At 53.4% G+C, this 24,476-nt stretch overlaps 5 protein-coding genes across 5 annotated transcripts; 3 read left to right on the plus strand and 2 right to left on the minus strand.

Annotated features, from left to right (window-relative positions):
* Positions 1-1,212: 1,212 nt before the first annotated feature.
* On the plus strand, positions 1,213-5,325 carry GUITHDRAFT_103771 (hypothetical protein; the record flags this gene model as incomplete). The annotated part of the gene is made up of 11 exons (XM_005837466.1): positions 1,213-1,674; positions 2,478-2,616; positions 2,669-2,939; positions 2,982-3,462; positions 3,607-3,702; positions 3,947-4,025; positions 4,080-4,123; positions 4,168-4,371; positions 4,638-4,691; positions 4,937-5,023; positions 5,233-5,325. 11 exons carry the CDS (start codon positions 1,213-1,215, stop codon positions 5,323-5,325), a joined length of 2,010 nt encoding a protein of 669 aa, XP_005837523.1.
* A 313-nt stretch (positions 5,326-5,638) lies between these two features.
* Positions 5,639-6,881, minus strand: GUITHDRAFT_103772 (hypothetical protein; the record flags this gene model as incomplete). Its single annotated transcript, XM_005837467.1, has 7 exons — positions 5,639-5,796; positions 5,853-5,900; positions 5,942-6,020; positions 6,389-6,478; positions 6,629-6,706; positions 6,749-6,804; positions 6,854-6,881. The coding sequence occupies 7 exons, from the start codon at positions 6,879-6,881 to the stop codon at positions 5,639-5,641; spliced, it is 537 nt and encodes a 178-aa protein (XP_005837524.1).
* Positions 6,882-8,846: 1,965 nt separating this feature from the next.
* Positions 8,847-10,777, minus strand: GUITHDRAFT_92939 (farnesyl-diphosphate farnesyltransferase). The gene is made up of 3 exons (XM_005837468.1): positions 10,479-10,777; positions 10,339-10,428; positions 8,847-10,287 (listed from the first exon to the last, which is right to left on the minus strand). Exons 1-3 carry the CDS (start codon positions 10,720-10,722, stop codon positions 8,948-8,950), a joined length of 1,674 nt encoding a protein of 557 aa, XP_005837525.1. The 5' UTR covers positions 10,723-10,777; the 3' UTR covers positions 8,847-8,947.
* A 2,468-nt stretch (positions 10,778-13,245) lies between these two features.
* Positions 13,246-14,526, plus strand: GUITHDRAFT_103774 (hypothetical protein; the record flags this gene model as incomplete). Its single annotated transcript, XM_005837469.1, has 2 exons — positions 13,246-13,284; positions 13,453-14,526. 2 exons carry the CDS (start codon positions 13,246-13,248, stop codon positions 14,524-14,526), a joined length of 1,113 nt encoding a protein of 370 aa, XP_005837526.1.
* Positions 14,527-18,526: 4,000 nt separating this feature from the next.
* Positions 18,527-20,364, plus strand: GUITHDRAFT_92940 (hypothetical protein). The gene is made up of 3 exons (XM_005837470.1): positions 18,527-18,658; positions 18,781-19,896; positions 20,096-20,364. The coding sequence occupies exons 1-3, from the start codon at positions 18,563-18,565 to the stop codon at positions 20,270-20,272; spliced, it is 1,389 nt and encodes a 462-aa protein (XP_005837527.1). The 5' UTR covers positions 18,527-18,562; the 3' UTR covers positions 20,273-20,364.
* The last annotated feature ends 4,112 nt before the right edge of the window (positions 20,365-24,476 follow it).

Consider the following 24,476-nt stretch of genomic DNA (forward strand, 5'->3'; position numbering starts at 1 on the left):
GGAAGACGTCATCAGCCATCACACCAACCTCAACGCACACCTATCTCCGAGTCGACCTCATAGTCTATGCTCTCAGCTTTCGGATCAAATGCTGCAAAAGAAAGGCCCATGCCCCCCCCTCCCATCGACGCAACCATGGCAGCAGCCGCCGCCGAAGATGCCGCTGGTTTGGCTTTCCTGAGTCCCTTGTCCTTCTCTCGGCCCATCTGCGCTATCTCATGTCAAGAATTTGAAGAAGTTACAACAGAGCTCTCTCTCCTTTCTCCCTCAGCTTGCGATTCTCTTTGTTCACGTGGGGAAATTGCCCTATGTTCCTTGTTTCAGTGTTCGCCTACCACCCAGTCGAACAAGCACAAGAGCATCTCTGTATCGTTCTACATCTTTCAGTCTCTGTCGTTGTAAGAGCATACCTGCTCTCAGTCCTGTCCTGCCTCCTCGTCCTCTCCTGCCTTATCTCGACGCCTTCCCTGTCCCTCGTGCTGTCGAAACCTTCCATTTCGTGCTTTCTCGTCCACCCTTGCACTACCCCTTCCAGACCCCTGAATTCTACCCCTACCCAAATGGCAACCGGGCCGGCGGCCGGGCACTGACTCTCAGCCTGATCGGACACCGTGGCCCACTGCGGCACCGGCCGCCGGGCCGGCCGGGCCGCTGCCCGGGCACTGGCCCGGGGCCGGGCGGCCTGACTCAGGGCTCGCGGCGGCGGGGCCGGCGCTGAAATCGGAACTTGGACCCAGGGGCCGCCGGGCTGCGGAAACTTGGCCGGACTCCGAGGCTCGGACTCAGGGCAGGACGTTCAAGCCTTGGCCGCGATGATGATCATTTTTACTCAGGGCCGAGGCCGCCGGGGCCAGCCTTATTACATGGGGCCCGGGGGCTGGATCATGATTCGAGTCGGCACCGTCACTGACATGAGCTTGATGACAGTGAGCCGGGCGGCTGTGCCCCGCCACGGACGGCCTGGGCCGCCTTCAAGATTTCCCATCCAAACAACGTTGTTTCAAGATGTGTTGCAGTTACCCATACCATAAAAGACGTGTTTTCGAAGTATGTCCCTCTCTAAACGTTGCATTTCTGCATCCATATCGTCAACCCCTCGAAACGTTGCAGTGATGATACAATTGACCCTCTCAGACGTTGCGTACTGAAACATCAACATCTCATACAACAACAACGGTGCCTGCTGGCAGCACCCGCACAACGATGGCGACGATGGTACACCTTACGGTGGACGAGGCTGTGGCAGCGCTGTATCCTGACGACGTTGCCGATCTCACGAAACTTCTTGAGCTTCCTGAAGATTTCTCGAGCAGTGATGCTGAGCTTCCTGAAGATTTCTCGAGCAGTGATGCTGAGATCGAGCAGCGAGCCTCCGCTTCAGGAACGTCTTGCATACCCCAGCAAGAGCACAGCCCCACTCCCCAACCTCCTGCTCCCCCCTCTCCTTCTACTTCTGCCTCGACATCAGCATCATCTCCTTCTCGCAACGATCAGCTCTCTCGTCGAATGTGGACCAGGGATGAGCACGAGCGCTTCTTACAAGCTCTTGGAGAGTATGTGGCAAAGCAGCACAAGACAGGAGTCAAAGATGAAACGGGGAAACTGCGGGCAGGGCTGGGAAGGGGGGCTGCCAAGAAGATAGCAGCAGCTGTTGGAACTAGGAGCGAGGCGCAGGTCCGATCTCACGCACAGAAGTTCTTCCAGCAGCAAACGAGAGAGGGAAGGAACTGGAGAGATTTTTTTGCTTGAAGAGTGTGAGAATGGAGATTCTCAGTGGAGTGTTTTATCGTATCATTTGTAAAAACGCCGGGATCGGTGAAATTTGTGGAGTATGCAGCAAAATAAAATTTCAATATTGATGATAGTGCCCTAATGATACACGACTTGCATGTTTCTTGCTAAGTGCTGTTAGCAATGATATCCTATATCATCTGTACATCATACAAAAGGTATACTGATGTCTGTGCACTAGCTGTGTTCAATCAATTCTTGTTCACTTTAGACGAGCCTCTTGAAGCTTCAAGTTTGACTGCTGCTAAAATTTGCGATCGCACAGTCTCATGCCGCTCGCGTACACCATCAGCAAATGGTGTTGTTTCAGGATGAGAAGAGCTCTACAATCATCTTCCATGCTCTATCTGCTCCTGCTCGTGCACTCGCATAGTCAAGGTGACAAAGGAACCTCGACGTGCTGTGCTAGTTTCAAGTATTCAATGGGAAAGGAAAAGTAGAAGCAAATTACCCAAGAGAAACAGGGATCAAACAAGTTAACCCCAGAGAAAGGCAAGGGCAAGAGCGAGGGCAGCTCCTTCCTCCAACTCCAACCACACGAGCCATGGCATGTACGACCAGCAGGGCAACAAGGATCAAGACAAAAGTCGTGCGGAGCAAGGAAAGGGAAAATACCAACAAATCCGCTAATCTGCTCAACAACACCGCCCAGCCAACGAGCTAGCATTGTCCATGCTGATGCGCAGATTGATGCGCCCGCCCTGGCGCCCGCCATGGCGAGTGGTGGCGCTGGCGATGCTGAACATGTGCTGTCTGCCGATGCCGACGATGATGACGATGACGGCAATGTCAACAAGCATGAAGACTGCTGCAGCAAGACACCCGGTATCATCTTCATTGTTCCCATCACCATCTGCAGCAAAAACAGCAAGCACAGAAGCAGCTCCTTCATGGGTTGCTGCACTGCCAAGCACCTTGAGGCTGGCAGGTGGAAGCGACCGTATCATCACAGAACGACCAAGTCTATCTGAAGAAGATGCTCGATCCTCCTCCCTCCTCACCATGCTGCGCAAGATGAGCTCCCTTAAGCGCGAGTCCCAGCAGATGTTCGCGTCGGACGACGAGTGGCTGCAGCGATGGATCAGCTCGTGCGAGGAGCTGTGGGAGACTCGTAGCGAGTCTCTCAAGCCCAAGACGTTGAAAGCGAGGTAAGAGTGTCTCGCCTATGAGCCTCCCTCAAACGTGCGCAGGTTTAAGGCCATGATGAAAGCAGAGGAGATTCAGTCAAGGGACGAGGAAATGATCAGGACCATGTCTGATGTGAGCTGGGGGAAGCGACTGCTGCTGAAGCTGGAGGACGAGATGAGGTCAAGGGCTCAATGCAGGAGAGAGACAAGGAGATTTCCATCCCTGTCGGAAGCGTTGGAGCATCAGGCGAGGGAAGGAGGAGAAGGAGCTGCTCAGGGATCGCATGCAGGAGGTCAAGTGCCACCAGGAGACCAGCCAGTCATCTGGTATGAGGCTGAGAAGACCCTGATCCTCCCCCACGGCCTTATCCAGGAGGGCAGCGGAGGAGCGCTACTAGTTGTCCCCTCTGCGGAGCTTCATCTGCGGGGTCAAGGAGGAGAAGCTGGCGGAGGGAGACAAATAGAGCAGGGAGCGACTGTGATCAGCCGTCCTCTTGATTTGTCTGACGGGTCTAGCGGGTCGCTCTTACATGTTCAGCTGCAGGTTGCAGCCGCTCATTTCTCTGCCTCCTTGTCTCTTCCTCGATTCCCTCCCCCCCCCCTCCCCCTCCTCCCCCCTCCATGTTCTCCTCTGCCCCACCTCGGCCCGTGTTCTCCAGCTTCCTGCCGATGCTGACTGCGATGTCAGTGGGGGAGCGATGATTCTCTCGATGCGACTTTGAGCGTCGAAGGAGGAGAATGGCGGGTGATGAGATGTAGCATCAAGAGCTTCGAAGCTATCGCGGTGGGCATCGCTCCTTGATAATTTCCTCTGCTCCTGCACTGCATCTCTTCCCTCCTTCGTTCTGCCTGTTCCTCCTCCAAACTTTCGATGCTGATGACGTGGAACTAAGACTGACTGACTATGAGTTTTGCGTCTTCCTGCTCCTCTTTTGTGTCGTTGTCCACTTTCCATCCTCGCCTCACAATCTTCCTTCCTCTCCTCCACCAACGTGTTGCTTGCTCGCTTCTCTCTTGACCTGGAGCAGCTGGAGGTGAAAGGAGGAAACGTCTCCATGTGCTCAAGTCAGATCGGAGGACAGGAAGGCGTGAGCATGCAAGCCAATTGTGAGCAGCACGCGAAACCTTCTGGCTCCTCCTCCTCACGCTGATGCCTGAAAGGTGCTGTCTTCATGTGCGGCGGGGAGCTGCGATGCCTGCAGACGGTCAGAGGAGCGGCTCCTGCGCCTGCTCTTGACTTTGACGGCAGGATGTCTCTTTCGTTGGAGCTCTGACAGTCCAAGAGCTGCAGCAGAGGAAGGAGACGAGCGAGGCGAAGGAGAGCGGGGATGCTACAGCTATGGCCGTATCAAGAGGAGGGCTTGCAATGTTCGCAGACTGCTCGTTCCATCACATCGCTGGATCGGCGGCTGTGCTCTCGGACAGCGCGTTCCTCTCCCTCCTCTCATGCAAGGTTTTTTCTTGCTCCCTCCGCCCTTGTCTCCTCTTCTCTCGTCTCTGCCTCACCTGTGCCCTCTTCCCGCTTCTCCCAGTTCTCCCCCTCCCCCACATCATTTGTCCATTCCTGTTCCCCCTCGTCCGTCATCAATCGTGCTATGAACTGCGTACTGCACTAGACCCAGTTCAATCATTCTCCTTCCCTTCCCCTCATCTTCTTCCCCTTCCTCTTCCTTCCTCCCTCTATCTCTCTGACTTCTATTCTGGTGACTTGAGCTTCAGGTTCGCATCCTAGACAAGGAAGCAGCCGTGACGGTTCTACGACGCAAGAACTCAGTGAGGAGAGGACAGGACAGGACAGGACAGGAGGGGGAGGGGAGAACAGAGCAGAGCAGAGCAGAGAAGGGATGTGCCAAGAAGGGGGAGAAAGAGGACGAGGGCAAGGGAAAGAGAGCAGTAGGAAAAGAAGAAGCAGGAGGGAAATTCAAGAAGGGGGAGGGGAAGAGGTTGAAGGGAGGGGTGCGAACATGGGAGGGAAGGGGAGGGAGGGAGGGAGGGAGGAGGAGCTCATGTTGCCTCAGGTGCATCTCTGCGTACAGCGTAGCATCCTCACTGTCAGTCGACTGGTGCAGGGCGGCGACTCTGCTCCTCTAGTTGTCATCGACAAGGTGATGAGTGATGGGATGGAGGACTCAGGAAGCAGGACAGAGGAGAGTGCAGAAAAGGAGGAAGCGTGTTGGAGGGAGTTGGGAGGCAGGCAGGCAGGCAGGCAGGCAGGCAGGCAGGCAGGCAGGCAGGCAGGCAGGCAGGCAGGCAGGGTGGAGTGATCAGGGAGGATGGAGGAGAAAGCAGGGGAGGGAGCTGAGCGATGTTGCAGGAGAACGACTTCAACTGGGTGTCAGACATAAGTGAGGAGACGGTGAGATCGAACGTTCACCACAACTTCAACTCCAAGACGTGCCAGTGGTGAGGTAGAAGTGGAGAGGGAGAGGCGAGGAGGAGGAGGAGTAAGGGGATAAGGAAGAAGGAAAAGAAGGGGCAATGAATAAGGAGAAGGGCAAAGGAGGTTGAAGAAGGAGAGGAGCGTGAAGGAGGATGAGGACGCGGAGGAGGAGAGGAGGAGGAGGAGGAGGAGGAGGAGGAGGGAAGGTACATTGTTACACTGTGGTGTTTATTGATGAAAGATTGTTACACTCGCTAGATTTCCAAACCTCGTCACCTCGAAAATCATCCCCGAATACCCATAGTAGAGTGAATGACCTGGCAAACATTTCAACACTTCGTCATGCCTCCTCGTCCTCGTCCTCGTCCTCGTCCTCGTCCTCGTCCTCGTCCTCGTCCTCGTCCTCGTCTTCGTCCTCGTCCTCGTCCTCGTCCTCCTCCCGCACATGTCCCCCCCCCTTCCTCTTCTTCTCTTCCTCAAGGCTCCTCCTTTTTCCTCCTGCCTCCTGACTCGCCAGCCTCCCTGACAGAAAGTCTCCCTCTCCTCCACCTTACCGCTCTGGTCCCCCGACGTCTGGTCCATATGGATCAAAGGCTTCCCCCCTACTGAAAATCAAACTTGGCAGACTAGAGGAAAACTCGACCTTGAGGGGGACCCAGACACTTCTCGATCTCCGGCCATCGCGTGTCCGGAGAAACTTCGATCCTCCGGTTGCTGCGAGCCTGCGAAGTTTGTCGCTGATCGTCGATGACAAGGCGAAAGTTGCACCTACAAGAGCGTGAGGAGGAGGAGGAGGACGAGGACGAGCAGCATAGGAGAGAGACGAGTGAGGAAGGAAGTGAGGGAGCTTGACGAGGAGAGGAGGAGGAGGGAGCGAGGGTGTGAGGAGAGGGAGGACAGAGAAAAGTGAAGTCAAGGGCGAAAGAGGAGAGAAGAGGAGGGCAAATGGGTCGTCAGACTTGCTGTAGATGTTGAAGTCAACATGATCCGGCGAGTTGGTATGCAGGACCTGCCATGGCGTCTTAACGCCGCATCGCAACCCCCTGCCCCCATTCCCTTCCCACCCCCCTCTCTCCCTCCTGCAACTCACAAACTTGCGAACTGTGTGCTGTTTTGCATCAAAGAGGATGTCGAGGCCAAGATGGAAGTAGTTGTAGAAGTAATATGCAGTGGTGGAGCCCTTTCCAATCAGTGTCATGCTCATGACGACATGGCGGGGACGGAGAAAGGAGGAAGGAAAGAATTAAGGAGGAAGTGATAATGGAGGAGGAGGAGATTCCAACACACAGCATGGGAGGAGTAAACAAGGGATCAAGGTCCACTACTTCACCTGCCGGGCGTGAATCCGCAGTTTGTCTATCCTCTTCTGCATCACGGAGCAAGGCTTTCCTAGTTGCGCCACAACGTCCTTACGGCAAAGTCACGTCAAGTTGCTGTCATGCTGATTCACCTGCGGCTCGCTGCTAAAGTCGAGGGAGAAGCCCCGGGTGGTGAATTTCAGTTTTCCTTCCTTTGGTGTCAGACAGGGAGGGGAAGCAAGCACGTTGCTGGCTACCTCGAGGATCAGCCTCGATCGCCTCCATGTAAAGGCTGTCGCAGGGAAGAGGAGGAGGGGAAGTGCCCTTGGGGTCGTCCGTGGGATGAATCCGAATGCGGGATGCGACGGGAGTAGAGCCATCTGTACGATGGAGTGGGGGGAGCAGGAGGAAGGGAGAGAGGAAGTCAGGACGAGGCGGGGAGAAAGAGTGCGAGAAGGAAGGAGAGCAGGGTGTTGGGGGGGGTTCGAGTCCATGAGACGTTGAGGGTACCAGGCAGGACGAGGTTCAAACTTCGCTGATCAGCGAAGAGCTTCGAGAACTTCTTGGAGATGGGAAAGAAGAAAGTTACTCCCCGGATACGTCAAATGATATGTCTGCAGCCACAACATCCATCAACTCCACCTCTCCTCCTCCTCCTCCCTCCCTCCCTCCTCCTCCCTCCTCCCTCCCTCCCTCCCTCCCTCCCTCCCTCCCTCCCTCCCTCCCTCCCTTCGTCCTCCCTCCCTCCCTCCCTCCCTCCCTCCCTCCCTCCCTCCCTCCCTCCCTCCCTCCCTCCCTCCCTCCCTCCCTCCCTTCGTCCTCCTGCCCTCTCCTCCTTCCGCTCTCCCTGCCCCCCTTGCCTCTGTCTTCTCGTTGTAGTTTCCCGGCAGGGCAGGGCCGAGTTGATGGTAGATGGAGGGGAAGGAAGGGGAAACCTGTACCGACTCATCAGACGGGGTCGGCAGGGCGCATGTCCTACCTTCGGCCCGCAGCAGGGAACCCCATCATAGCTGAGGGCGAACTCAGAGGGCTTGTAGATCTCTATCAGCCTGCATCTCTGGTGTACATGCAGTGAGTGAAGGGAGTAGTAGTGAATGAATGCGATGGTATGCAGAAACAGCAACCAAATCTCAAGGGAAGATCTGAGGAGAGCAGTGGAGAGCGGATGAGAGCGGAGAAGACTCTAGCACAGGCTCAATTTCACCTGCTGTCTTGGATCGAAGACAATGATCAACCCAACGCTCGGGATCTCAAGCACCAGGTCCATAGAGCAAACATCCTGCAGTGGGAGGCATCATGGGGGCACGACGGCTCAGAATCCAACGACCTCTGAGCAGAACTTGACTTGCACGTTGGAGAAGAAGGCCTGATTGTCCTGAATCTCCTTGAATACTTCCTTGAGCGTCGACCCTAAGCTGTTGGTGAGCTGCCGAACAAAGACACTCCGCCCTGACCTAATCTGATGCTTCCTATCCCTTGACCCGGGTAGAGATCGGGCGAGAACCCCTGATGATGCTGTAAGCATAAATCTAGAGGAGGAGGAGGAGGAGAGGGGGGAAGAGAAGGAGGATGAGGAGGGGGTGGGTGGGGGGGTGGGGGGGTTCGGAAGAAGGAGCAGGAGCAGGGGGGGAGGGAGGATCTGGAGGGAGGGGATTGAAGGAGGACGAAGGGAAGAAGGGCAGAGCATGCATGATCAATCAAAGCTTCTGGGAGCCCCCAGCACTCGTGCGCATTCAATGGCTAGGATAACAAAGGGTGACCGCGAGGATGAGAAAGACGAGGAGGATCAGGTGGGCGGAGGAGTCGGAAGCAGGAAGAATGAGATCGATAAGGATGAATCAGACGCGACAGGAAGAAACGGTAGAGGACAAGAAAGAAGAGCAGAGGCAAACAGTACAAGAGGAGGAGGAGGAGGAGGAGGAGGAGGAGAAAGTTTTGCTAGCTGCATGGGCAGGTGTAGGAGGAGACGGGGCTGTCGGGGAACCATGGCAAGTTGCAGTGAACGAGTATCAGGCTCGCCTCAGAATTATGATGCTGGTAGTCAACCCTAGGCACTGTGGCCGTGGGCCGGGCCGGGCTCACCCGGTCACAGTGACTCAGCCGGCCCCGGAGCCTGCGGGACCCCGGGGACCGACTGGCCTGCGGCGCGCCGGGCTGACAGTTTCTAGTGACTCTGTGAGAGCAGTCGGTGAATACAGAGAATCCAAAGTAACTCACCGTACTGACAGTGGTGTACTATAATGGTGCAAATTATGTCAATCAGTTTTAATGCATCAAGCAACGAGGAATAGAGAAAGGAAATTAAATAGAGTAGAACAATACCACAGGATGTCAGCGTCAGAGGAATTAAGTTAAAGCACCGCCTTGATCACGTGACTTGTTTTTAGGGCATGCGACGGTGTCAAATGAAGCATTGACGTCTGCTTCGAAATGCTTGACATCAGGCAAGAGGCCGCAAGCAGCTTTGGCAGAGTCTCTGATAGAAGTTGCCGGGCACCCAAGGCTGCAGCCAACCAAAGCACCAGAACCTCAACCACTGTCATCATCACGTGAAACAGAGCGAATGGCTTCACATTCCGTTGATGAGCTCCCCATACCATTGCGAATAGAGCAAAACTGTAAAAAGATAGATTCCAAGCTGTCATGGCTAAGTAAAAGGCAGAGTTCGGTTGATTCGCCGACGCTGTCAACTCCAAGTTCATCACTTGCGGAACGTCGAAGATCCCAGTGATTATCAACAAAATTGCTATCAAGGGGATGACAACAGTATCTGCAATGGATCTGACCGAACGCACCACTTCTGCCTTCCAACCTTCACAGATCTTCAGTGTTGAAGGAAGGGACCCTCTGCCGCGAGCAATAACATCTCTGCACATCTGAACCATGGCCATGGTTGACTTGGCTGAGGGGTCAGTTGGAGCGATTCGATCCGCGATAGATTCGATTGTATCTTCGAAGATATCCAATACTGATGCCATGTCCACCGTATCCAACATCAACTTGGCGCTGAGCCCCTTGCGAAGTTTAACCGGCTTCGTGTTCCTACATTCGCCAAGCTCTTTTCGGATCTCTCCCTTGAAGACATCTGGATTTGCATAGCACAGGCTAAGTGTATGTGCTGCCATCACTTGAGGGATAGCGCAAAACAAGAAGTTGCTTTCGTCTGAAATGGTTGAAAGGTATTCGACACAGTAAGGAAGATGTTGGAGAGCATTGGTGACCATGTCATTCAAGCAGGCCACTGCAAGCGTCTCATTCTTTCCAAACGTGAAGTTGGCAAGGTCGTCCGTGTACTTGCCCCATATATCCTTGGGCCAGAAAACCCTCCTGTCTCCCGTTTCAGGGTTCACGTCCTCATGGTCCTCGAGGAAATCACGAATGATGTTGGTTTTCTGCAGGAACAGACCCATATGATTAGCCGTCTCCAAGTTCTCACCCACCATCGGATCTTCCAACCCAGAAGCTGCAAACAATCCGCTGAGCCCAATTCCGACCAAACCAGCAACATAGTGACAGTACAGATCGTAATCCTTGGTGGTGACCACCTTCATCTTGGTGAACTTCTCCATGCCCTCAGCCATTTTCTTTGTGATGTCACAGATTATTTCTTGATACTGAGGTTTCAAGGTGTTGTATCCGCGAGTGACATGGAAAAAGTTCTCGACCAAGATCTTCTCGTCCTTGTAACCACCTGCAACCAACAAGATCAGTATGGATTCAACCATAGACTGTTCAGACTCACAGCTAAGGCAGTACTTCTCATCAGTCAGCTTCTGATAAAAAGTCGAGAGTAATTTGGTCTTTGTTTCTTTGTCAATTGCCATGTCATCCTCTGCATGATTGTGAGCATAACAGCGATACGCTAAATCGGTAAGTTGGTACCTATAGTATCGAGACCACGCAGCACCAAATAGAAAATGCATACAGCATTTCTCAACTCGTCCCCAAGCTGCTGGATCACAATCGCAAACGATCTTGAGACCTTGTCCAGCATATCGTAGCAGAACAACCAGTCTGCATCTCTCTTCTGCTGCGATGCGCGCTTCTTCCATTTTGAGATTTTCCTCTTCAGTTTGATCAGTGCCGTGAATTCACTGGGGCGCAAAAGAAGCGAAAGAACGCCCATCTTTTAGAGATCAAATTGAGAGAGCTCGCAGCGTGATTCACTCTCGAAAGAGTCTGCGAACAAAGTATGTCACAATCAACTCTAATCAGGCCACATGTCAGGAAATTAACAAAACGAAAACGAATTCCTAACCAAAAGAACCAGATTTTCGTAATCAAACGATTGCTTCTCTATCGTATGATAGTTCTAAACGAATACCATCTAACAACGAACATACAGACCTTAAAACACTCCTTCCCCTCAAAACACAAGACACAGCAGTGCTGTGATGTTCACGAACTTTGAGCTCAAAAGAACACGAACAATCATCAATCAAATTGGGATCATCGTGATGTCAGGCAACGAGTACATGAGCATCCTAATGGAGGTTTTCGCTCTCGTCAGAGCTCCTATCTTTCTTATGATATGTTGCATAATGCCAAACTTTCACGGGCCATTCACATCGTGCAGTAGCTGCAGGTCCACGACCGGTAGGGTAGGGTGCTCATGACCGTTGGGGTACAATCCAGGACCGGTGGTACAAACCATCGGAAACTTGTGGGTGGTGTGCAGAAATGAGCGAGAAAGACCACACTGAATCTGGTAAAATACAGGGGTGAAATTGACGGTAATCCAGAAGGGGTACTTGAGATCTATGGAAGGTTGGTCGGATCATGGTGGGGTCCAGTTTACCAGCGGGGGTAGGGTCCTCCGAGACAGGAAAGTGCTGAGTGGGGGAAGGTGGGGTATCGACGGTGGATGAAAGGGTGGTAGGGGTACAGGGAAGGGGCGATCAAAATTTCCGCAGGGGGGCAACACGCTTGACAAGAATCTTGGGGTGGTAAAATAATTTGTAACATAAATGTTTACTTACTGTATTTTTGTATAAATTAAACATTTGATAAGTAATAAATGTAGTCAATTGTTGGGCATTTCGTCCTCTGACATGGTTTCCCGCCCGCAGCAAGGTGCGTTTTCCAAAGGATCCCCATTTGATACCCCTCTAATCCACCCCCTACAGCAATGGAACCCCTACCCTATCAGTCACACACCAAAAACACCCCACCACTCCCTGTGACACTTTAACTTTCAACATTTGAGGGGATCTTTATGACCCTACCTATCTCAAAAGGATGACAGCTGATTACCCCACCCTCAGTGTCAGTCCTCTGATTCTGGTCCTCTGCTATCGTAGCTCCCCAAGCGCGATCCGGGATTTCATGATTGAACGAAATAATTAGAAACTTTCAAATTGGATAGGAAAGGACTTGTGAGACCCCCGTTTGGAAGCGATTTGAATAGGGTGGTTACAGTTCAGAATAGAAATCAACTTTAAAATTTTGAAACAATTTTCAAAGCGGCGGGCTCAAAGGCTGACCGTTAGAGCTTATCCAGGGTTTCTTTCAGGGGTCCGGTAGAATTAGCTAACGCGGGTAGGGGTTACAATCCATGGGTCCTCACATATGAAATGTTCAAATTGAAGTAGGTGGGGGTCACCATGGACACCCACCCTTGCAGTCTCAGCTGGGGGTCGGAATTTCGCGGGGACAACTCATTTCAGTTAAATTTTCATTATTATTTTTTCCGGGCCGGGACTGGAACACTCGGCCGGGCCGCGCCGCGCTACAGGCTACAGCGGTGCCGGCCGGGCACTCAGCGCCGGGCCGGGCAGCCGCGGCCCGACTCCGGCGAGCCCGGGCCCTCTAAGTCACTTCCGAAGTTCAACGGTTGGCACTGGCTCATCCACGTGACAGCGACTCCCGGAGTCCGCGGCCGGGCTGCCGCGCTCCCGGTCCCGGGTCCGGCAGTGACGGCACTGCAGGCCGGGCTCGAGCCGAGTCAGCGGCTCTAATCCGCGCCGCCGAGTGACGGTGACGGCCGCGGGCAGTGACATTGCCCAGCGGCGAACGGCCCGTCCACTGGCCAGGCAGCGCCCCCGCGGCTCACAGAGTCAGCGGCTCGGACTCCTGAGTCTCTCTTTTAACGTACTAGCCCGGGCCACCTGGCAGAGTCGTACCGTGACTCAGTTTTTAACTTGACTTTGAGTAAAAGCCCTCGTACTGATTTTTGACTTTTAACTTTGAGTAAACCGGCGTGGCTGATACCTGATCGGAGTACTAGTACTACAGTGAAGCTACCGTACCGTACTACGGTACTACAATCAGTGACCACGGGTCCGACCGTCACTAATACCCAGTGAAAGCGATAAAAAGCTTTCAGTGTAGGGGTACTACGGTTCAGTACCAGCAGTGTACTTTGTAGGGTTCTGAGTCAGTAGTGACCAGCCAGGCTCCGAGTAGGCTCGTGGCCCGGTAGGGTGGGACGTCACGGTCGATAGGTGGGGTACTTGAACGTACTGGTGACGAATAATAATGCAAAAGCCAGCTGGACAATGTCTGAGTTGGTTCGCCATGCTGGCAGCCTGCGCGGTGACGTATGCGAGCACGACAGCTCCTGAGCAGCTTCCTGAGGGAGGGAGAGCGAGTTGGCTCGTCACAAGAAGCATGCCTTCTGGATCTACGGGACTCCCCGGAAGAAGTTCGCATGAAAAGCAGGCATGCCAAGTTTGTGTATGTGCAACTGGTCCACTGACCCCGCACGCGTTTGCGATCTGTTTTCTTCATGTTTGCAAGTCATCCATTGCTACTTAATGATCGTGTCTTGATCTATCGTACGTTTGACTGCTTATCTTCACTGCTTCCTGCACCTCAGTGCATTTACTGCCATCTGACACACATCTCCTTTATCCAGTCCTTGCGCTACCTGGTACAAGGCTCTTGCAACCAGACGTGCGGAGCCAAAGCTGTAACCTGCTGGTGCGACGAACTGTGCCATAGTTTTGGAGACTGTTGTCCCGACAAGTGCCTGTACTGCTTCAACCCCTTGTGCTCAAACTCCTCCGCCTCCGCCATGGTGGACAACTCGACTCACAGTCCTCCGACCGTTCCAGTATGCGGAGACGGTGTAATCTCCGGCTCTGAAGTGTGCGACGACGGCAACACTGTCGACGGAGACGCATGCTCTGCTGACTGCTCTACTGTGAATGACATGACCTACGATTGCTCCGACCCCATCTTCTCCGGCATACAGCTCGACTACTCCGTCGACAATCTCCGCCATTGTGAGCTCTGCTTCGACGTCCTGTACGATCAAGGCAACGTTGACGCCAACGTCGAGCGGTGCAAGAGCAGAGAGTACCTTGTGCTGGCTGCCATGCCTGTCGGAGAGTCCCCCAACGTGATCGGAAGCAATCTCACACTCGCCGCCATCTTCAGATCCAGCAACTTCAACAAGACCACCAGCAAATATGAGGCGGTAGGACCTGAGTTCGGAACGTGGAGGTACTGGGTCAACCAATGGAGCATGGGTTTTGCTCCATCCAGTCAGATCCAGTTGATGTCTGCAGACGTTTGGCACTCCAATTACAATCCCAGCGACCCCGCCTCGTCTGACTGCAAGTACAGGCTGAGCTGGCACTGGAACTATGGAGGCTGGCGGGTAGGATGTACAACAGGGCTCAACTTTGACGAGCAATGGCGCAAGCAGATGTACTCTTGCCCGCAGTCTTGGTCCTGCAGGCCGAGGAAGCAGAAGTGTGTCCTGACGGCGACATGGGACGAGATTGTGCATGAGCTCACGACCCATACGGGCAGATTCGTAGCAGGAGGTCTCGGGTACTTGATGGAGCGAGGAGTGAGAGAGACGTGGCTGTGCCAGTACGGACACGAGTGTGCCCCTAAGGGAGACGCCATGTGCTTCATGTACAACGAGGAGACGAAGAGCTTCGAGGTGTGGGACCTCCTCTCAGTGTTGAAGCTCTTGTGATGACAGCGAGGAAATGAAGGTCATGTTTGTCTTCCCGTCTTGTTGGTTCTGGTAACTTCGTATGTGTGCTTTTGTGTGTGTAAAACCGATCAGCCTTGCTGTAGCAGAATTTCCTGTTGATGATATTGACATGTCTGCATTTTTGGAGTCGGTGATCAAGATTGCAAACTAATACAAATATCAAACAAATTTGACTTACACATTCTCAAACAACACTTGGGAAACTGATTTTCATGGACAGAATATGTTGATTCCACATAGATTCCCAAAACGAATGAAATACACTTCCACGAGTTTCATTCCAAGCATGTGACAAAGAGAATCAAATAGATTGTCATGGAGATTTATTCCAAATGATGCTACAAGATCGCATCGGTAAGTACAGGGAGTAAGTATCTGAAAAATGTGGTGCCGAACGATTTGACTGAAAGATATTTTGCCAATTCTCTTGGTTCCTCTTACGAAATGAATATGTTTGAATAGCTTGTAAGTGAATGCTCACAGATGATTCTCTGGTCAGAGATCGTTTGCTGATGATTGCTTGTTCTTGTCGGTCATTGCTCGGATTGACTGTTGATGGGGCTGGATAGTATGTAAGTACATAAGGAACTTTGATATGAAACAAGCGCCCAGAGAATCAATTTGCTGACATGATTTCTTACTTTTGCCGGGTTGCTAGGAGCGAGGTGGACGAGGTCGTGCTGGTCGGCAGTTCGACTCGCATCCCCAAGATCCAGTCTCTGCTGCAGGACTGCTTTAATGGCAAAAGCAAGGTTCTCTCTCCTTAGGACTATTGCCCACTCGAACTCTGCCTTCTACACTCGTTATCGTCCTGGCTGAGGCCTGCATCCTGCGAAACCGAGCAATACCTTTCACAGACATGTCCATACGCCAGTGAAGTCACACAACGGATCTCTTGACGACATCTCCTCAGCCTTGCGTAGAGCTTCTTCGCGACGTCTGGTGTGTTGTGGATTCTTTTTTACACTGCTACTGATTGTATGTTTGTCTTCGAGCATATCCGAACCAAGGCTCCTCAACATAGCTCCACCAACAGATACTCAGAAACCTCCATGGAAAAGCTCTGACTGAGAGCGGGATGAGCGCGTTCAGGAGACGGAATACGGGGACAGTCGGACCTTTCTTTTCATCTTCCACGTCCTCAGCTGCTTCGACAGCATTTCGCTCAGCCAGGTCTTGACGTTCTCCTCACAGGAGCTTTGCGGCACAACTCCTTGTCTGGCATGTCACTAGCCTGATTGACCATGTCTGAGTCTGCCATGGCGCTTCTCATGCTGCTTGGACATGAAGCATGATGTGTCTGGACGGCATCCATCATTGAAGCCACTGTCGCTAGGATTTCCATATTTCAAGGTCATTTTGAAACCTTACTATGTAACTTCAACAATACATAGAAAATATTATTATTGTTTGCTGCAGTTTTCGTTTTGAATGATTAGAAATGCATGTAGGGGTACTTGACATATGTTTCAGGGGTATGGGTGGGGGGTAGTGGAATTCCAGTAGCGGTATTTGATTTTGATTTTCGAGCAGGCGTGTAGCAACGTTGGAACCGCTCTGACACATGGAGCTGTGGAGGAAGGCAGGACAAGAGCAGCAGGCAGTGTGAGCTCGAGACCTTCCTTGCTGTCTTCCCCATCAGTGAAGGAGACTGAAAGAAAGAGAGAAGGAGAAACATAGAGGAAGGGAGGTGGTAACGAGGACCGATCATGTTCCTGCGTTCAGCAGCTCACCGAACTCAAGCAGCTTCAGCTCGTCCTGGCAGTCAGGGCAAGGCAGAGATGACATGCAATGACAGCGAAAACACTCCTCCTCTCCGTAGCGTTGACTCCAAGATGAACTCAAACGTAGCGGAGAAGCGCAAGATGTGGGAGGCTAGCCGTACAGAAACCGAGAGCAGGAGCACGCGCCCCAAGAAGGAAGTTGGTGGCAGCCGAACGTTCAAACCCCTCAAAGGCTCGTCGTCAAGCTCCACAGACATGAACTTGTGCACACTGCTCAACACCAGGATAGAAGCGACGAAGCAGGAGAAGGGCAAGGTCATTGCAGAGCAGCAAGCTTACATTTTAAGGTTGAAAGAAGCGCTGATTGCCCTCACCCAAGGAGCAGCTAACAATCAGAGGCATCAGCAGAGCACGATCCAGGTCCAACAGGCCGAATCCTCCTCCTCCTCCCTCCGATTCTCCCTGCAGGAAGGGCTCCATCAGATGCTCCACGACTTGGACCAGCTGAACCACATGGTCAGCGACGCCTCTGAGCTCAGTCTGTCGACGAGCGACGTCTTGGAAGCAAGTGAGCATGTAGAAGTGGAGCAAACGGGCGCTCCTGGGGTCCAGGTGGAGAGCACCGGCTGCTCGGAGGTGCAGGAGGAAGCGACCGGGGCAGCCGAGAGTGCGGAGCAGGATGTCTGCGGAAGGGAGGAGCTGGCAGACGTGATGAGCAGCAGGGAGGCAGAGATCATCGAGCTGAAGAGAGAGATCAGCAGGATGCAGGTTGTGATGGAGGGAGACGCTGCCTGGCACGACAGGCAGCTGAAGGAGCTCAAGGAGTCCAAGGCTAGAGAGATCGGGCAGCTCAACAATCAGCTCCTGGACCTGCAGGACAGCCTTGTGGCCCTGCAGGAGCAGCTGGAGGCGGAACAGAGCAGAGCCAACGCGCTGCAGGGGGAGCTGGAGGAGGCTGGGAGGAAGGAGGAACGAATCTCGTCTTTGAACTCGAGGATCGCTGACTTGGAGGAGCGAGTGAAGAAGGCGAGGGACGCGGAGGGAGTCAAGGAAGTGCAGCAGAGTGAAGTGCTGCAGTCCTGCAGGAGGCTGGAGGAGCAGGTGGAGACGCTGGAGGAGGAGAAGAGGAGGCTGTGTGCAGAGATGGAGAGGACAGCTGGGGAACAGCAGGCGCAGAAAGAACAGATGGAAGAGATGGTGAGGAGGATGGAAGGGGAGAAGAGGAGGATGGAGGAGGAGAAGAAGAGGCTGGAGGAGGAAAGAGACGAAGCACACTTGTCCTCGAAGAAGCTGTCGGCGGAGGTAGAGGAGCTGAGGTCCAAGGTGGATGAACTGAACGAGGACATGATTGACTTCGTGGACGAGAGGAAGCGAACTCTGTCGATGCTCAACGCCGAGAAGGAGAAGGAGGTCGTTGCCAGCAGCGAGCTCAAGGTAGTTGAAGCATTGGGTTTCTGTGCACTGAATCTCCTCCTCCTCCTCCTCCTCCTCCTCCTCCTCCTCCTCCTCCTCCTCCTCCTCCTCCTCAGTCCCAAGTGTCAAAGATGGAGCAATCGCTGGCCACCCTGGAAGAATCCAATCGGAGCCTCTCGATGCAGAAAGCTGTGATGGAGTCTCAGGTACTGCGACCCCCTCCTTCCCTTACAGTCTCCTTCTCCTCTACTCTCTCACCAGTCTCCTCCTCTGCTCTCCCTGACTCTTCTTGATCAGCTGGCCGCCTGCCGAGAGGACGTGGAGAGGAACATCAAGGAGCGTGACGAAGCGAAGCAGGAGGTTGCGAAGCTTCTCTTCGAGAAGGAGATGCTCAATGCCCGTGTCTCTGAGATGCACGAGGTTCAAACCAAATCTCCTCCCCAAACACAAACGCACATGTACCCTCCCCTCCCCTCCTTTGACACCTTTTCCCCATCCCTCTGCAGTTTGTTCTGCCTTTCCTTCTCCGTCCTCGTCTTCCTATCTCTTCTTTCTCTTCCTCCTTCTCCCTGATGTGCCTGCAGAGGTCTGAGAAGGCTGAGGCGGAGCTGAAACGCGAGCTGGAGTCTACCAAGAACTCGCTCTTCCAGCTACAAGTATCAAGCTCTTCCCAAGCTCAGAAGCTCCAGTCGCTCGAAGCTACTCTAGAGCTCCGCCTGCGAGACCTGCAGGCAGCTCAGGCTCAGTTGGAAAAGGCCCAGCAGGCAAAGTTAGAGGCAACCGAGAAGTTTGCGGTGCTGGAGGCGGAGTACCGTACGTACAAGAGCGTCTCGCAGAACCCGAGCGAGCTGGCGGACCAGCTGAAGGGGCTGCTGGAGATGGAGAGACAGAAGGCGCTGGCGCAGACAAAAATCGCGTCAGCTCAGGAAGATGCGGAGGAGAGGAGGAAACAAGTGTCAGAGCTGCAGGAACAGGTCGGGCAGCAGCATGATTGCTTTTCTTCCTCTCCGCTGTCACAACTTGCTACCCTTTCCCCTCCTCCTCCTCCCCTCTCCTGTTTATGCTCCCGCTATCAGGTCTAACTAGCTCCTTCCAGGTGTTGACGTTACAGCAGAAGTTGACGGCCACTGAGCAGCAGCGCAAGAAGCTGCACAACGAGCTGCAGGAGCTCAAGGGCAACATCCGCGTGTTCGCCCGCATCAGGCCGGGGGACAACCAACCCAGCGTGCTCGAGGTGGAGGAGGAGGACTCGCGGATCACGGTGAGGGGAGGGGGAGGAAGTCACGCGTTCAAGGTAGACAAGGTCTTTCCGCCCCTCTCCTCCCAGGAGCAGGTCTTCAGCGAGGTGTCCGCGTTCGTCCAGAGTGCGCTTGACGGCTACAACGTGTCGCTGTTCGCCTACGGTCAGACGGGGGCCGGCAAGACGTTCACCATGTTCGGCAGGGGCGAACAGGAGGGAATCATTCCCCGCTCCCTCGCTCAGATCCTGCAGGACGCGGAGGAGAAGAGGGGGGATGGCTGGACTGTCGAGCTGAGCGCGTCCTTCCTCGAGATCTACCAGGAGAACATCCGAGACTTGCTCGAGGAGGGCGAAGGCAAGCAGCACAAGATCGTGCAGGGGCCCCGCGGGAGGATGGAGGTGACGGAGCTGAGGGAGGTGGCGGTGAGCTCGCGAGAAGACCTGGATAGGATCATCAGGACGGCGGAGGAGCACAAGACCATGGCGAGGACGGAGATGAACGAGCGGTCATCCCGCAGCCACACAGTCTTCATCCTCCGCATCTCGAGCTCCAACGCCTCCAGCAAGCAGCTCCTGCACGGCACCCTCAACCTCATCGACCTCGCGGGCTCCGAGCGGCTGGACAGGACGCAGGCAGCTGGGGTGCAGCTGAAGGAGGCGCAGGCGATCAACAAGTCGCTCTCTGCTCTCTCCGACGTCTTCCTTGCCCTGTCCAAGAAGCTTGCGCACGTGCCCTACCGGAACTCGAAGCTCACGTTCCTCCTCCAGCCCTGCCTGTCCGGAGACGGCAAGGCCCTCGTCGTCACCAACGTCTCCCCCGACCCGAGCTCCTGGCACGAGACCGTGTGCACCCTCCGCTTCGCCAGCATCGTCAGCTCCTGCGAGCTCGGGAAGGCAACGAGACACGTCAGCAAGATGCAGGCGGACAATGCTGGGGACGCGAGCGGGAAAGAAGAAGACATGCAGACCCCGGTGAGAGGAGAACCTTGTTTGCTCCTCCATCCTTCGTCTCTCTTCTCTCTCTTCCCCCCCTCCTCTCATCTCATCGCTGCTCTCTTGTCCTCTCCTCCCCTCTCCTCTCCTGATCCGAGTCTCCTCTCCTCCACTCTACCCTCCCTCTTCCCTCTCATCTCTCCTCCCACCCTCCCTCAGCTGAAGTTCTGTCTGACAGAGGAAGAAATCCAACGATGTCATGAGGACCAGCTCTTCCAGCATCACTACTCCCCAGCAGGACCGAGATGTTCGACCGTCCTCGGCCAGCCGCCCTCCTTCTTCCGCCTCCCGTCTTCGAACTCCGTCAGCTTCTCGTCTCCGCCCTCCCAGCGCTTCGACCCCACAGAGACGATGAAGGGAAGGCGAGGAGCGACGCCGAGAGTTGTGAGATATCTTGTGATGTTTGAAGTTTTGATGTTCACTGTGTTACAAAACTTTTTCTAAACAATAATCCTCCATCGCCTGTGCCGCACGTTGTCAATCGTTGAACTTCAAATGTTATGAAAACAGGTCAGACCACTGGCAGTCTGCCGGGCCTCCTCGTCACCGTGACGACGGGGCGCTATGGCGGGGAATCTAGGGGGTGCTGCATGCCATGGCAGGTTGTCACGAGAAAATTCAAATCAAAGTTTTGGCGGGCAAAGCTAAGTTGCCCCACACCATGGGCAGGCCCAGGCCTCCAGCCAAAAAAACATGCTCATCATGTCACAGACGAAGAGAGATGACCAGCATTCGAAAGTGGCATGGTGTGCCTTTGTGCACAACTTGTGTTGCAAGGTTAAAAAACCACAAGTATTGCAATGATCTTAAGCAGATCTTGCTCTCTAAATGGGATGATGCCTTGGTTTTCAAGCTGTTGGATTTCTTGCAATGTCGTTGCGAATTGTCCTGAGCAAACCGCACGACCGTGAAGCTTTCAATGCACGGGATGGATCTGATAATGATGTTGAGCCAGAAAATAGCACGCAGAAGAACAAACGAAAGCGAGTTTAGGCTAAATCAGGGCAATGGCATGAAGGATTATCAGGTAATATGCAACGGTTCCGGGGATTGCGCAGCGTTGCTGGTTGCAAGTCGAAAAAAGAGAAAACGTGTTGTTAAAAATATCGAATACTGCAACGATGACATTCGAATGATTGACACCATGATGAAGATCTCACAAATCCCTGATAGGCTCTGGTGGTTTCACGATTGTCATCATTGCACAGGCTGAGTTAACCATCCTTATTACCTGGTCGCCGCCTTGATGGGCTCCACCCTACCCCTTTCGAACAGTTTCATACATTCCTTTAAATCTTGAAAACTACAGATCTAATCTTTAAATGTTCCAAGGAAAAAGTATTAGTATCTTTTAAAGTTGTCCTCCGACAGCGTAGGACCCTCTATTCTACTATTTATCGAGCTTGCCTCAGCAAAGCCGGTGCCATGGCGATTTCCTGAAAAAAAAAATACTACCCCACCCCCACCAAATAAAGCTGTACCCCTGATATGTAAGGGAAACAAACCGGTACTAGAAGCTTTTAAGAGCTTAATTGCGATTTCCCACCCCTGAGGCACTGCACCCCCAACCCCTGTTCCTAGGCCTGAAAGTACCGTACCCAAAACTAACCCCAGCGACAATGAACAAGAACATGGCAAACACAGCGAAGAAGGAGGAGGTGCAGCTGTTCGAGGAATTCATCGCACAAGACCTTCTGGATAACCAAGACGAGATCGTCAACGTTCCAATCTCCTCCTTGCTCTCACGCTCTCACACCATTCATTGCTGTAAATATGTACATGATCTCTGCTACCTCGAAGAATAAATACACACTTAAAATCTCCTCCGGAGTCTCCTCCGTCACGCCTCCATCCCCTCCTTGCTAAATCCTTTCGCCCCATGTATCCTCTTTCACGCAATGCCTCCAATAGCACTCTCCTGCCCCAATCCCACTCGGGCTCTCGCACCTACTCAACTACTTGCTCCCACGCCGACTTTCCTGCGCATCCCTGCGCATACGAAAGCATCTCCATCAAGCAAGCCAGCATTCGTTCATCACACTCAGACAATGTCAAAGTAGACAAATGATCAACACAATCCTTCAGCTTCGCACTCCTCCTTGCACTCAAAACGTTGGTACATGTTCCCAACATTTACTCCCATCGACTGCATCTCATCGCTCCCTACCGCATGCAAAATGTAGAATGTCACATGCAAACTGGATCAAACATCAAGTAAACCTACTTCCCTAATCGTTCTATCCCCAACCTCCATCTTCCCTGTCCCCACCATGCATGCAAACGAAGTTGTCCAAGTTACACCCTCCTCACCTTCGTATCCCAAGTAGTCATGTTCCAACGCTGTCAGTCCTTGTCTCTCTCCATCCTCTTTCTACGTCGCTGTGTCCATGCAATACACTACACAAATGAAGCATTCCTGTCTACAAAAAATCTTGCAGGCCTTCTATTCCCTCCACTGCCACCAACTCGCCTTCCTCCACACACCAACACTGTCACGCCCCCTCATACCTCGTCCCCCTACATGCCATGGGCATTCAGCCTTTCCTTCTAGCTCTCAACACCAGTCTGCTGCATCTGCTCGTTCATCCCTTCACAATCTACCGCAAGCAAGTACAATCCTCTCGATCCTGCCTGCCCAACTTCTGCAGCTTCCAACGCCTCATACGATCCCCTTTTCCCTGACCTCTCGCTACTTCGCTCCGTATCCTTTCCCGTCTCATCACAAACAAACAAACAAAACACTCCTGCATTGCTGCCTCCTCCTCACTCCATCATCACCGATCCTCCTCACCCCGACACCACCCCGTGCCCTCACACCCAAGCATGCTTCATCCCCCCTCATTCGCATTCCAGTCTCCCCTACCGCCCTTGTCCTCGCTGCCTAGGCCCCGTAGCTACCCAGACATACCGCATGCTCTCTCACCACCACCAAACCACACCAAACCCTCCTCACCCTCCAAAGCAACCGACAATGCACCAGCCTCTCTCTTGTCCTACCTCCCTGTTTTGTATCACTCGCGTGCCCCTCCTCCTTCTCGCCCCTCTCCTCTATTCTCTGATCCTACACTGCTACCATCCTGCCATCAAAGTCTATCAAAACATAAGGCAGGGTAGACAGCTACAGGCTTCCTGCTCTACTCGAATGCTTGCACTCTTACTTGCTTGGGCCGCTTCCTTTCAGCCAAACACGCTGCCTTGCAGCGGCCCCTTTCCGCCACACCTCTGCACACCTCGTTCCGCCCACAACCTCAGCATACCCCATCAAACCTGTCGCTACAGCAGGTGCAGAACCAAAACAGTTTCCCTTCTCCTCAAGCATTTCGAGTCTCAGACACAGCAAAGGGCGAAGCTAGACAGGGAGAGGAGACGGTGGAGGCAGCATCAAGCACAGAAGAACACACGAGAGCCATGAGAACAACCGCATGCGAACACAACAGCCCTCCTTGTCGCTTCTTCCTGCTTTTGTCCTATCCTCAATCGCACTCGCAGACGCTCAGCCGCGATCTTGCAGTTGAACTACGCCTTACTATGCCGTCAAACACTATCGATTTTATAAGTTAGGCAATAAGTTCAAACCCCAACCCTCGGTAGTCTCACATGCGCCGAAAACGATTCCGCCGTGAACTTCTGGACCCCAAAAATAATAATTGTTGAGCCACAGGGGTTGAAATCCATGGGTAGACCAAATCGATTCATATGTACCGGTACATTTTACTGTAATTTGACCGGTGTTGTCATAACCCACCCCAACTTTGGCCAAGAAATCGCTGAAAAAGCGGTGCCGCTGATCAGCTGCTCACGGAAGAGAAGAGAAGCAGGGATAGACATTAGGGCTGTTGTGTTCGCATGCGGTTGTTCTCATGGCTCTCATGGGTTCTTCTATGCTTGATGCTGCCTCAACCGTCTCCTCTCCCTGTCTAGCTTCGCCCTTTGCTGTGTCTGAGACTCGAAATGCTTGAGGAGAAGGGAAACTGTTTTGGTTCTGCACCTACTGTAGCGACAGGTTTGACGGGGTATGCTGAGGTTGTGGGCGGAACGAGGTGTGCAGAGGTGTGGCGGAAAGGGGCCGCTGCAAGGCAGCGTGTTTGGCTGAAAGGAAGCGGCCCAAGCAAGTAAGAGTGCAAGCATTCGAGTAGAGCAGGAAGCCTGTAGCTGTCTACCCTGCCTTATGTTTTGATAGACTTTGATGGCAGGATGGTAGCAGTGTAGGATCAGAGAATAGAGGAGAGGGGCGAGAAGGAGGAGGGGCACGCGAGTGATACAAAACAGGGAGGTAGGACAAGAGAGAGGCTGGTGCATTGTCGGTTGCTTTGGAGGGTGAGGAGGGTTTGGTGTGGTTTGGTGGTGGTGAGAGAGCATGCGGTATGTCTGGGTAGCTACGGGGCCTAGGCAGCGAGGACAAGGGCGGTAGGGGAGACTGGAATGCGAATGAGGGGGGATGAAGCATGCTTGGGTGTGAGGGCACGGGGTGGTGTCGGGGTGAGGAGGATCGGTGATGATGGAGTGAGGAGGAGGCAGCAATGCAGGAGTGTTTTGTTTGTTTGTTTGTGATGAGACGG

This window comes from Guillardia theta, assembly GCF_000315625.1.
Source record: "Guillardia theta CCMP2712 unplaced genomic scaffold GUITHscaffold_14, whole genome shotgun sequence".
Classification (NCBI taxonomy): domain Eukaryota; class Cryptophyceae; order Pyrenomonadales; family Geminigeraceae; genus Guillardia; species Guillardia theta.

What these genes read in the sequence shown, in the direction of transcription:
- GUITHDRAFT_92939 (XM_005837468.1), bottom strand. Translation starts at nt 10,722, where the DNA reads ATGGGCGTTCTTTCGCTTCTTTTGCGCCCCAGTGAATTCACGGCACTG. An exon ending in GCGTGGTCTCGATACTATAG is followed by an intron (nt 10,429 to 10,478) that starts GTACCAACTTAC and finishes ACAATCATGCAG; the next exon opens with AGGATGACATGGCAATTGAC. An exon ending in TGAGAAGTACTGCCTTAGCT is followed by an intron (nt 10,288 to 10,338) that starts GTGAGTCTGAAC and finishes TGTTGGTTGCAG; the next exon opens with GTGGTTACAAGGACGAGAAG.
- GUITHDRAFT_92940 (XM_005837470.1), top strand. Translation starts at nt 18,563, where the DNA reads ATGGAGAGACAGAAGGCGCTGGCGCAGACAAAAATCGCGTCAGCTCAG. An exon ending in TGTCAGAGCTGCAGGAACAG is followed by an intron (nt 18,659 to 18,780) that starts GTCGGGCAGCAG and finishes AGCTCCTTCCAG; the next exon opens with GTGTTGACGTTACAGCAGAA. An exon ending in AAGAAGACATGCAGACCCCG is followed by an intron (nt 19,897 to 20,095) that starts GTGAGAGGAGAA and finishes TCTGTCTGACAG; the next exon opens with AGGAAGAAATCCAACGATGT.